This window comes from Suncus etruscus, chromosome 6 (genome assembly GCF_024139225.1).
Source record: "Suncus etruscus isolate mSunEtr1 chromosome 6, mSunEtr1.pri.cur, whole genome shotgun sequence".
Lineage (NCBI taxonomy): Eukaryota > Metazoa > Chordata > Mammalia > Eulipotyphla > Soricidae > Suncus > Suncus etruscus.
In genome coordinates this window covers 92,972,910-92,986,172 of record NC_064853.1, presented here as the reverse complement: position 1 = coordinate 92,986,172, position 13,263 = coordinate 92,972,910, and the positions used below count along the sequence as shown (strand labels likewise).

At 36.7% G+C, this 13,263-nt stretch overlaps 1 protein-coding gene across 1 annotated transcript in view; it reads right to left on the bottom strand.

The window, feature by feature from the left end:
• ATP11B (ATPase phospholipid transporting 11B (putative)) overlaps positions 1-13,263 on the bottom strand; it is a 114,846-nt gene that overhangs the window by 79,279 nt on the left and 22,304 nt on the right. The window contains exons 3-7 of the mRNA XM_049775818.1: positions 11,817-11,906; positions 9,253-9,333; positions 5,654-5,761; positions 4,581-4,709; positions 4,013-4,116 (exon numbers count right to left, since the gene is read on the bottom strand). Of these exons, the coding sequence (XP_049631775.1) occupies positions 4,013-4,116; positions 4,581-4,709; positions 5,654-5,761; positions 9,253-9,333; positions 11,817-11,906 (512 nt within the window). The remainder of the gene's footprint in view (positions 1-4,012; positions 4,117-4,580; positions 4,710-5,653; positions 5,762-9,252; positions 9,334-11,816; positions 11,907-13,263) is intronic.

Sequence of the window (13,263 nt, the reverse complement as noted above, 5' to 3'; positions counted from 1 at the left end):
GGATCGGCTGCTTGCAAAGCAAACGCCGCTGTGCTATCTCTCCAGGCCCCTAGTTTTTGAAGTGCCACATCCTCAGGCCCTTGCCTCACCCCAGATCCAATTGATTTAGAATCTCCAGGAGGGGTGCCATGGTGCACTGACCACTGCTCAGGATCCATCTTCCTCAAAAAAATATGTACTATAATCTGACAAATAATTTTGTGTATAAGCCTCCCCAATAGTGGGGATCTGGGGATTACGCCTAGTAATGGCAGAGGTGTGGATCTGATAATTTGGTGCTTGACCTGATGATTTGATTCTGCTGGACCTGATGGTGCTGAGGTCACAGAGTTCACACCCAATGGTGCTGGGGATCAAACTAGAGTCTCAAGCATGCATTTCAATCTCTGAGCAATCTTCCCAACCTAGATACACATTTTAAAAATAAAAAAAAAAAACAAACAATTCCCAAAACATACAATCACTCTATGCTCTTTTTACAAGTTGTATAAAACTTAGGGGGAAAAGTCTTTTTTTCTTTATAAAAGATTTAAAAAATCCTTATGTGCAGTAGGTAATTAAAGCGAAATCTTTGCAGATAAAATGTATACTGTAGTTTAAATGCTCTTAAAGCATAAGATTAGTTTTCATCAACTACTGGTAACTACATTATACTTGTCTTTGATAAATCAAAATTTTTCCATCACATAGACAAATCTCCACTATAACTACCTGGGTTCAGAAAAAGATATCTGAAAAAAGCTAAAAAACTAATTCTAGCAGAGAGAGAGAGAGAGCCATACAATGAGAAACTGAGGTGTTTGTAAACACATTTGTACTTACATCCCATTATTAGTTATTGAATATATTTAAGTTTAGTCTTACATGTAAGTCTTTAATAATTATGTTATTTCTATTTCCTTGCAATTTGTTTGCAAGTTGGTTAGAACTAGAAGAAATCAGTTATGTGAAATAAGTTTAAAATTTTTTTATTAAATGGTGAAGGGGGGAAGGGAGGAAAAAAGGAGAAAAAAAGGAGGAAAAAAAGGAGAAAAAATAAGAAAAAGTAAGACTGAGGTGCTGCCGCCAAGTTTAATTATTTCATAAATAAGGAGAGGGAGAGTTTCCCCTGACTCCAAGACAGGGCCACCACGGCAGCCATCGGAAGACCAGCCCTAATTCCCCAGAAGGTCGTTTGGGGTCAGGGTGGGGTTGAATGCTGCTTCCCAATCGCATCTTTTGCAGTCTGAGTGAGTCTTATTTAAGTCACATCCTCTTCACTAAGCAGGATCCTTTCTAAGGGAACCAGCTAGGTGTCTCTCCCTTCCTGTTTAAAGCCATTCCAAATTATTTTGCTGCTGATATTTTATATGAGGTTTCTAGGAATGTTTTAATGTCACTGACTGTGCCATTATTCTGACTATAATTTAAGGTTCTAACTACCACCAATCTCTTTGTAAGTTTTGGAGCAAATAGTGATTGATGCAAATATTGTACTCTATGATGAAAACTAGAAAGCCTAAGATCAGGCACCAGTCAAGGTGCCCACTCTAACCACTACTGTTCAATATAGTACTGGAGGTCTTGCCATAGCAATTACACATGGAAGAGATATTATGGGAATTTAGATGTGAAAGAAGAATCCAATATTTCACTATTTGTCAGTAACATGCTACTATACTTAGAAATGTGCCTTGTACACAGCCAACCCAGGTTCAATCTTGGTCATCTCATATGGTCTGAACACTAGCAGAATTAATTCCTGAGTACAGAACAAGAAGAAACTTTTGAGCACTGCCCTGTGTAGCCCTAAAACAAAGTAAAAGAAACAAACAAATCCTAAAGACTCTACAAAGAAGTTCCTAGAAATAATAGACTAGATTCATGGCAGTCTACATAATCAACACACAGAAATCCATGGTTTTTCTATATGCAAATAATGGATGAGAGATAACTTTTTATTTTGTTTTTGTTTTTTTTTGGGCCACACCCATTTGACGCTCAGGGGTTACTCCTGGCTATGCGCTCAGAAATCACCCCTGGCTTGGGGGAACCATATGGGATGCCAGGGGATCGAACCACGGTCTGTCCTAGGCTAGCGCTTGCAAGGCAGACACTTTATCTCTAGCACCACCTTCCCAGCCCCGATGAGAGATAACTTTAAAAAACAATCCCATTCACAATTATGTTTCTGAAAACCAAGCACCTAAGAATCAGCTTAACAAAAGAGGTAAAAGATGGGGCAGAGCGATGGCGCAGTGGTAGGGCATTTGCCTTGCATACCCTCGGTTCAATCCAAGCATTCCATATGCTCCCCAAGCCAGAAGCGATTTCTGAGTGCATAGCCAGGAGTAACCCCTGAGCATCACCAGGTGTGGGCCAAAAATAATAAAAAAAAATGAGGTAAAAGAGTAATATAAAGAAAACTATAAATCACTACTAAAACAAACAAAAGAGAGAATGAGGAAAAAGAAACACATTCTTTGCTCATGAATTAGAAAGATCAACATTGTCAAAATGACAAATTTTTTTGTTTGTTTTTTGGGCCACACCATGTGACGCTCATGGTAGGAAAATAACGAACTGAGAAATCAAGAACTTGTCTTCACCAGGAAGCTTCCTACAGTAGAGGATGGTGGGGGGGGGGTTTAGGAGGGGATTAGGGCACTGGGAAGATGGTGGTAGTAAGTGGGCACTCTGGGGAAGAGACAGGTGATGGACTGTTATGTATAAAATAGTTATCATTAACAGTACTGTAAATCATGGTACCTAAAATTTAAAAAGTAAGAGGAAAAAAAGTGAATGACCTCTCTCATCCTTGGTTCACAGAGAAACAAAATAGGGGCTGGAGCAATAGTACAGAAAATAGGGCATTTGCCTTGCATGTGGCCAACCTGGATTAGATCCCCAGCATCCCATATGGTTTCCTGAACCCACCAAAAGCAATTCCAGAGTGCAGAGCCAGGAGTACCCCCTGAGCACCACTGGATATGAAAAGAACAAAGATAAACAAACAAAAAAACAAATCCTAGAGAGTACTGAATGGAAGACAAACTTGGATTTATAAATGCAAAACTGATTACTGGAGCTAGCAAGGTATTACAGAAATTAAAGTACTCGAGTGCCTTGCACACAGATGACCTGGGTTCAATTCCTGGCACTACAGATGTTTCCCCAAGCACCACCAGGACTTATCCCTGGCACAAAAGCCAGGAGCCTTAAGTACTGCTGGAGCATGGGCCCCAAAACCAAAAACTTGAGATTGTCAAACAGTGGGGGAGAAGTGAGGAAAGAAAGGAAGACATGAATCAGAAGTGTCAGAAGGGCAGTGGTGGTGGAGGAACATCAATTTTGCTCATCAAAACCATGAAAGTGAATGCTACTTTAACAATTTTTCTACCCAAACAATAAAATAAAAATAATAAATCAATGAATGAAACACATTGATTTCATCACCTACAAAAACTGGTTATGTCAAAGATTATTTAGGTTATATTTAGTATATCATACAGGTCAAAGATGTTAGCTCCAGAGAATATGGCTTCCTCACACAAAAGCTGTAAGGTTTGAGCCCAACCTCTACCACATAAAGGTTCTACTCTTTTTATAAGAAGATCTGTAAAAAATCTAACAAACTATGGAACCAGGAGATAGCTCAAGGGCTGGAATGCATGTCCTATATGCTCAAGGTCTCGCCCTAGTGGTCCACAGTATTAATCAGTTTGGCCAGGCATCAAGTATATATGATTATATATCTATACAAATACAGCTATTATATAATCAACTCATAATGAAATATAAAATTATGAGGAAATGTTGTGAATCTGAGCACTGTTTTTGAATAAATACTTTTCTTAGAATTCTCTGACAAATTCTGTTACTAGCTTTGGTCCCTCACAATTGCACTCTTTCTTATCCTCTTCCCCACAAAAATATCTGGCATCTAAAGATTGCATGATGTTGTTCTTATAATTATGAAAATTAGATCTTTAAATAGAATTTAAAATGAGTCAAATTGAAAATCACACCACACCTGTACAGGTCTGCTTCTGGTTGCTGGCATTCTATCACAGCTAACAGAGAGTCCAAATTGGCAACTGTTTGTAATACTGCTGTTTCTGGAACTGCCACATGTGTCTAAAAAAGTAAAAAAGGATTAGTTTGCAGTTTCAAGATCCAGCAGCCTAAGAAACGATTTCAAATCTCTTTTACAGATGAAATCTTGGCATACTATACTTGAGATCACTCAGCTTAAGAGCAGAATTGGAGAAAGAAAGTAAAATAATGGGCAAAAGAAGCTACAGCGTCTGGTGGCCACTTGTTTACAATTTTTTTTTAACATTCACATGTTCAAAGTTAACTATATTTCAAAACTAAGAAATATGTTCCCCGTCTAAATGAGTTATAAGATAGTAAGTGGCCTTGTTTTTCTTAAAAACATTTTTAATTTGAAATGGCTAAATCATGAGAAACTACCCTGGCAACAATTACCAGACTGCCATTTCTTTAAATATAAAAACCATTATAAGCTAAAAAAAATAACTGACTTTTAAGTTTTTGTTCTCCAAATGTCACACTAACATCTATGTACACACACAAACCTTCAGGTTAGTTTCTCCATCCAAACTGGCGGTTGTAACGTGACATGAACCATCAAGATGGTCTGAGGACAGAAGCACCAAATCCGCAGGGAAAATTTCATCTTTGGCTATTCGGACAATATCGCCCACCTAAGAATAATGAGGAAAAGCAAATATGTGTGAACTTTAAAATGTATAGACTGGGACCAGCGAGGTGGCGCTAGAGGTAAGGTGTCTGCCTTGCAAGAAAGGACCATGGTTTGATACCCCGGCGTCTCATATGGTCCCCTCCAAGCCAGGGACAATTTCTGAGCACTTAGCCAGGAGTAACCCCTGAGCATCAAATGGGTGTGGCCCCCAAAACAAAAACAAAACAATAAAAACCCCAAAAAACGAAAATGTATAGACTTATTTATTTAATAACTTCTTTTTTTAAGTGCCATGTTTATAAACATGTTCACAATTGGATTTCAGCCATAAAATGCCCACCCTTTGGGGCCAGAGCAGTGGCGCAGAGTGTAAGGAGTTTGCCTTGCGTGCGCTAGCCTAGGACAGAACTCGGTTCGATCCCTAGGCGTCCCATATGGTCCCCTAAACTAGGGGCGATTTCTAAGCACATAGCCAGAAGTAACCTCTCAGTGTCACCTGGTGTGGCCCAAAAACCAAAAAAAAAAAAAAAAAGCCCACCCCCCTTCATCAGTGCAACTTTCCCACCATCACTGTCCCCCTACTCCCTCCTCTCTCATCCCCTGCCTGTCTTCAAGATAGGCATTATATTTCTCTATCTTTGTTATGGTAGTTGTTAGTGTAGTTATTTCTCTAACTGTACTCACCACTCTTTGTGGTAAGCTTCATATCATGGGCTGGTCTTTCCAGCCCTCATTTCTATTTCTCTGTTGTCTCTGGGTATTATCACTATATTGTCTTTTATTTTCCTTAAGTCCCAATGGACTAATTTTTAATGAATACAAAGCAAGTGGTTTATCAATAGTTTAATGTAAGAAAGTAGGTTCTTATTTTAAGTAAAGTCAGATTAAATAAAACACTGTTCTACTGAAGTACAGTTTGGTTTCTATCATATACTAGAGCCATACCCGAATGTTTTTTGATCTCGTTTTTACAAGGTTACCACTTCGAATCACATAAACAGGAGCTCCATTAACTTCATTATCTGAGTTGTGTCGTAACCAGTCTTCATAACCCTATAAATAAATAAATAACCAAAGAATAAGTAAGCATCCTTTTTGGTATAATTAGCAGATACCATAATAAAATGAGAAAACAGCTAGTATTTTCTTGGAACATTTCAGTTACCAGACTTATATTAGGCTCAGGAGACCATATGAGGTTCCAGGAATCAATCCTGGGTCAGCCTTGTACAAAGCAAGAATCTTAGCCAATGTCCTATCTCTCCAGAATCCACAAGTGCACAAATTCTAATTCATCTTATATACAACTACTGCTAGATCAGTCTCTCCAAATAATCATTTAAATCCACTATCCTGTTCAAAATTTCCTTAATAACTTGTATTGCTTACAGCCCAAAATCTTCCAGTTGCTTCAATTTAGAATAAACCTACCTTTCCTTTAGTGCTTTCCCATATTGCATCAAACATTAGTCAAACATTCCCCAAAACAGGTATTGCCTTTCCTTCCATCTGGCCCTTTGCCCAAATTTGGATTCTTCGTCATCTTCTTGGCCAATTGTCTGTCTACCATATTTGAATATTCATTTTTAAGGCTTCCTTTAGGAACCTTACTTGTTATCATAAGATGAAACGTTCCATTCTTTCTTGGAACATGCACAGTTCACTGGTTCTTATTATTTTACTAAATTACTGTAATTAATTTGATATTTGCTACTTCACAGCTTTCTAAGTTCACTAAAGATAAAGACTATGATATGCACCAAAGTCCAATATCCTGCCAATATGAAGATTTTTTCAATATGAAGATTTAATATAGTTGGAAGAAGTAAATAAATACCTCCAAGTTCATTTATATTAAAATATATAACTGCTGACAGTCTTTTATACTTTGATAAAATTACAAAGGACTTAATGGAGGGACTGGGGAGAGAGGAGGAAGATCTCTGTTCGAACGCAGAAAGTGATATTGACAATTGGTTCTAGTGTTCCAAATTTATTCTGGTGATTTTTATTAATGAAGATAGAAACCTGAAAAGCAGGGATGAAGAGATAGTACAGGGGGTACTTTCCTGCAGCCAACCTGATCTGATCTAGCACCACAGGAGTAAACTGTGAGTACAGGACCAGGAATAAGTCCTGAGCTCTACCACCCACCTTCTGAAAAACATATCAATATACTTTGTTTATTAAATTAGTAAAAATTTTCTCTTACAAAAGAAAAAGAAATTCCTGAATAACAAAAATAACACAGGTTTGAGGAATAATCTTCATGCTTCCTACCATTAAATTTTATAAAATTTTGAATGGTGAAAGACTTTCAATTATTATTTTAGCAATATCTCATACTATAAGGGATCTCATTTTCCAAATATAAATTTACCAGCATATTTTTCAACTCAGGGCATCACTTTCCAGTTAAAGCCAGCAGTACTATAATATATTGTATTGTTTTTAAAATACTTGATATTTCTGTTGAAAATATTTCTCTATTAAACAAATATTTTGTTTGTTGCATTCAAGTATCAAATAGTTACTGAAGGTCCAATACATGTAAAACCTTGTCCTGGTTGCTGGAAATAAGCTGGTATATGAAACAGTTTCTGCCCTCATTAAGCTACACTCTTGAATAAAGACAACAAACCAATAAACTCTTGAATAAAGACAAATTATTCAAATTGAAACAAGGAATAACAACTGATAGAGGATGGGAGGTGAAGATGTAAGGAAACAAGAGTGAAGAGCCTAAGACACTCAGGTGCAAATGTAGAAAATAGTGTATGTGTGTCTAGAGTTCAAAAAAAAGCTTCAAGATACATTACATTTGAGAACTATTAATATACAAATGTCGGCCCGGAGAGATAGCACAGTGGTGTTTGCCTTGCAAGCAGACGATCCAGGACCAAAGGTGGTTGGTTCGAATCCTGGTGTCCCATATGGTCCCCTGTGCCTGCCAGGAGCTATTTCTGAGCAGTCAGGAGTAACCCCTGAGCACCGCCAGGTGTGGCCCAAAAACCAAAAACCAAAAAAAAAAAAAAAAAAATTATATATATATATATATACAAATGTCACTTCAACATTCTAGACTAGATAAACATTAAAAAAGAAAATCATACAAAAAAGGGACATTTATGTGTCCTAAAATGAAATAAGTTGGGGAAAACTAGCAAAATGCACAAATATATGAAGTGACTTGCATATTTATTGCTTGTATAAATTTGAGTCTCCAAAGAAAGAATAAAGAAAGGGAAGTAAGTCTAAGAACAGGGCCAGAGAGATAGAAGAGGGGTTAAAGCGCTTGCTTTGCATGTGGCCAAACCCATTTGAATCTCAGCACTGAATATGGTCTTCTGAGAACAAAACCTGAAGTGTTCTCTGAGCACTGCTATATATGGCTGGCCCGAACAGCAAGCAAACAATAATAAAAAAAGTAGTAGCATGGTCATCTCTGACATTCTAGATATATAATGTAATTGTTAATGCACACTATTCTTTTTATTTGCAAGGGGAGGTGAGTTGGGCCATATCTGACAGTACTCAAGGCTTACTTCTAGCTTTGTGCTCAGAGATTGCACCTGGAGAGCCTTAGGGGTCATATACGGTGCCAGGGATTAAACCCAAATCAGTCATGTACAAGGCAAGTGCCCTCCCTGGTGTATTATCACTCCAGTCCACTTCTTAACTTTTTAAAGTAATAAATATACCTCAACTCAGAATTAAGAAATGTTAATTGATTTTATTTCCATATAAATTTAAAACTTATCCCTAAATCGTATAAACTGAAAGGTTAGCATAATAACAAGAAATTTCAATTAATTCTCTTTCAGATTGAAGGGGCCACCTCTGTAAAAGTGATACATGCTAAGATTTTTTTAAAAAACAAAAAACAAAACTGATAGCTGTAGGGGTAGCAAATAGTGCCTTGCATAATAATCACCTTTACCAGAGAAGTTGTAAAAAGTAAGAAAGGACTGTACAATTCCACAAATGTTCATGTAAAAGTATATTTTTCCAATCTCTATATAAACTAGGTTTCTTGCATTTTCTTTAAATATTGCTGTGCTATATAAAAATTAAAATATTCTTTTTCATATAAAAATTGGTTTGTGGGGCTGGAGAGATAGCATGGAGGTAAGGCGTTTGCCTTTCATGCAGAAGGTCATCGGTTCGAATTCCGGAGTCCCATATGGTCCCCCGTGCCTGCCAGGAGCAATTTCTGAGCATGGAGCCAGGAATAACCCCTGAGCATTGCCGGGTGTGACCCAAAAACCACAAAAAAAAAAAAAATTGGTTTGTACATATACAATACTTATCTGGGATTATTCCTATGTGTCAAGAGAACAAAATATTTGTACAATGGTAATAATTCCCTAAGTTACCAGGTACCTGACTTACGGGTGGCTTAAGTTTACATTATCCAATACCATAAAATTTATTTCTTTCTGATATAAATTATTTTCATGACAGTAAGTGAAAACTCCAGAGCAGAAATATTTAACAATTCCTGAATAACTTAGGAAAAATAACAAAATAAAAACATTTCGTACCTGCTTTATGGCAGTTACTGTTATCACAAAGAATAATGGAAGTCCACTGGTAATTGGGCTGGTAGGTGTATCTATCATAAGCTAGGTTAAAAACAAGGATACAGAGTATTATAATTTTATATTGTACAAATTATACTACTAATATTTAAAATATATTTAACTGCAAATTCTGAGACTAGTATTCAAACGATGTGTAACAATTCAGAGCAAAATATAGTACGAAAATTGTATTAGGCAGCTAAAATGCAGCTTAACTCATGAGTTCATTTCATTTTGTTGGCTATTACAATGTAGAATATGTAATTGAGGGGCCGGGGAGGTGGCGCTAGAGGCGCTAGAGGTAAGGTGTCTGCCTTGCAAGCTCTAGCCAAGGAAAGACCTCGGTTCGATCCCCCCGTGTCCCATATGGTCCCCCGAAGACAGGGGCAATTTCTGAGCGCTTAGCCAGGAGTAACCCCTGAGCATCAAACGGGTGTGGCCGAAAAACCAAAAAAAAAAAAAGAACATGTAATTGAATGAATACCCACAAACAGCTGCTGTTTGTTTTTGAGCCACACCAGCAGAGCTTACGCTGGCTTACTCAGGGTTTACTCCTGGCTCTGTACTCAGGGATCACTAAGCAGGACTCAGGGGACCACATGGGTGCCAAGGATTAAACCCACGTGGGCCCTATGTGAGGCACATGAGTGCGTGCCCACGTTGCTGTACTATCTCTCCCACCACCTTGTTAACATGAGTACAACAGGTCTTTTTCAGTACTTGTCTAGCAGTGACCTACAACTACTTGGAATTTCAGTTCACATTTCTTTGACCATGCTGACAAACACTGAAAAGGGTTTTTTCCTACAAGTGATTTTGTTACGTGCAGTCAAGTTAGAGAAAGAAAGCTGTGAGAATGCTACTGCAAGCATTAAAATCAATGGTCTTCAACTATTCACCCACAGACTGGCCAGTCTGCAGGCAAGGGTAGGAAGGATGGAAACCACTGGACCGCAGCTTAATTCTAGTTGCTGCTCAGGGGATGGTGCAGGACAGATGCTGGTCTATAGGTGTAAAGACTGAAGAAGGTAGTCTGCGTCATACAACTGGGAATATACATACGACTATAGAAATAAATTACTGAAATTATATTTGGTTAAGCAGAGCAGGAATCTGATTTATTAATGTTTGTTTACTCAATAAATAAGCCAATCAAATTTGTTCCATTCCAGACGTTATGAATAGATATGCTAGACGGACCTAACTGGTGAGTACAAATTTCACATTTTTCAGAGAATAATCAAAGTGATATTCTATTGACTTAAATGTTACTGAACTTGGGGCAGCATAGTTATAACAGTGTTAACATTAATAATTTTGTTGTACAAAGTCATCACACTTATTACCAAAACATCCAAGTCCTCTTCTACTATATGATCATCATGTCTAGCCTACCTGATCCTCAAACATTAAAGCGATTACTTCCGTTTTTTGCTTTCTTTTAAAATGCCAGTTTCTTTTTTTGGGGGAGGGGGGTTGGTTTTTGGGCCACCACAGTGGCACTCAGTTGTTACTCCTAGCTCTGCACTCAGAGTCTGTCCCTGGCAGGTTTGGGGGGGCATATGAGATGCGAGGAAACAAACTCAGGTCCGTCCCAGGTCTGTTGCATGCAAGGCAAACACACTACCACTGTGCTATCACTCTGACTCCATAATATTTCAGTTTCTACAAAAACATCAATGCTGGGGCCAGGGATAAGGTTCAATTCTGTGTCTGATTCCTGGTACCATGTGGGCACCCTGAGCACTGCCAGAGACAGACATGGCAGACCCAGAAGGAAGGGGCAACTATTAACATCAAGATATGAATAGGGAAATGCCACAGAAAAGAACCTCTTTAAAAAAAAAATGATAATCACTACTAGTACACTTAAAAAAAAATAAATGCTATTGTTTTTGTCTGAAAGTCACGGACAGAATTTCAGGCCACCAGGGTCACATCTAGTAATTTTCAAAAGTGACTGAGTCTGGGGCCTAATATAAGCAAGGCCTGTGTTGATCGTTAGAGCCACACTCCTGACCACTGAAATCAGTATTTTTAACTTTTGAGGTATTCAAGAATACATAATCTGTTTTCTTGTTTTTTGATGTTAAGGAAAAACGCAATGTCAAAATTTAAAAAGCTGTCAAGCAGATTAATGTAGATCTATAGATTAGCTAAGAAAATGAGCTACAATATCAAAATTTATACTCAGAAAAATTTAGAACTTTAAATAAAAAATAATTTAAATTAAATTTTATGTAGATGTTAAAGAGAAATTTTACTTGTAGAGCCTCTAAAAATACTATTTTCTTGGCCTTGATTATGATCATCATGCAACAGCAAAATCAGTCAGCTAATAAGACAACCTTAAAATTCATATGCAATACTGAATTGTATTTCTATTTCATCTGTACTTCTAAAGAGGAAATACAGATGAAGTATGCCATTTAAATTATTGTTTTCTTCTCAATACAATGGGGAAGATCAGCATAAAATAGTCCTTAGTTAAATGAGTGAGCATGCAATATAACTTTTCAACTTACCTGAACCAAAAATATAATAAGAAAATAAAAGTTTGCCACTCTCCTGAATTGTTCAAATAAATTTTTTGGAACAAAATTCCACACAGTATACTAAAAAAGAGAGAGAGAGAGAGATTAAAAATTAACATTGAAGACAATATATGCCAATTAACAGCACTAAGAAAAACAAAGTCAGATTTGCTATGCAAATTCAGATAAACCTGAATTATACAGTGAAATACTGATTAAATGACATATTTATACAACTCTTGCTGTTTCAAGTTTCATATCCTATATTTTCTTTCTTCTACGATTAAATATGGTAGTTAGTATCATTATTATTATTATTTGCTCAGAGTTTGCTCCTGGCTCTGTGCTCACCCCTGATGGACTCAAGAAACCCCATGGAATTTTGGTATCAAACCTGCATTCAAAACAAATGTCCTTCATTCTATTATTTATGTATGCTTTTTAAATGACATTAAAGTAGAATAATAAAGTAGTATAATTTTTAAGTGACATTAAGATAGAAACTATTAATTTTGCTGCTGAGTGAGAAATGTGAGAAATATCATAAAAGTTGGAGGCTGCTATCTAAAATAGTCTTAACATTAATTTTGGACACTTGTTATACAAATACAGTAAGCCTAATGCTGAAGATAAGAGTCAATAAAAATGCTGATATTTATATGCTAGTATCTATTAGAAACAGAGTAATTGAATCCACATATTTAGCTGTTCTTTAAATATGTATACAGAAAAATCACCTAGGATATGATAACCAGTATAGCCACTAAGAAATATCTTCTAAAGGACATGAAAATGTATCACAATATCAATTTTTAAAGTTAACAAAGCATAATGGCTAAGTACGGAAGATAAAGAGTTAAACTGTTATGATTAAATCCTAATCAAGGTTACTAGATAATCTTGGATTAAATCCTGGTACCCCATTTTCTGCCTTTATAAAAGAGATAAATTATCATCAGTAACACATACAACCCTGCTATAAAGATTTTCTAAAGACCAAACAAGTTATGAATTAAAGGAGTCAATGTATTTATGAAGCATTTTTAGAGAAAATCTGACTCAGACTAATTGCTGGTCTATCTTTTGTTATTTTTCTAAATAGTCAATAAGCCTATAATGCATTAAAGATAAAAAACAATATATTAGATATTTCATTTATGCTACTTACAACTTCATATAAATATGAATATGAAAAATATGACCAGACACAGCAGGCAGGGTGTTTACCTTACTACACACAGCCAACTCAGGACATTTGTTTACCTTACACACTGCCAAGTCAGATTGGTTCCCCAATATCCCAGATGGTTCCCCAAGCCTGCCAGGAGTAACCCCTGAGCGCCACTTGGTGTGGCCCCAAAACCAAAAACCAAAAAAAGAAAATATGAAAAACTTTATAAAACTTACTTTACCCATTGCATAATTTCTTAGTGAACTG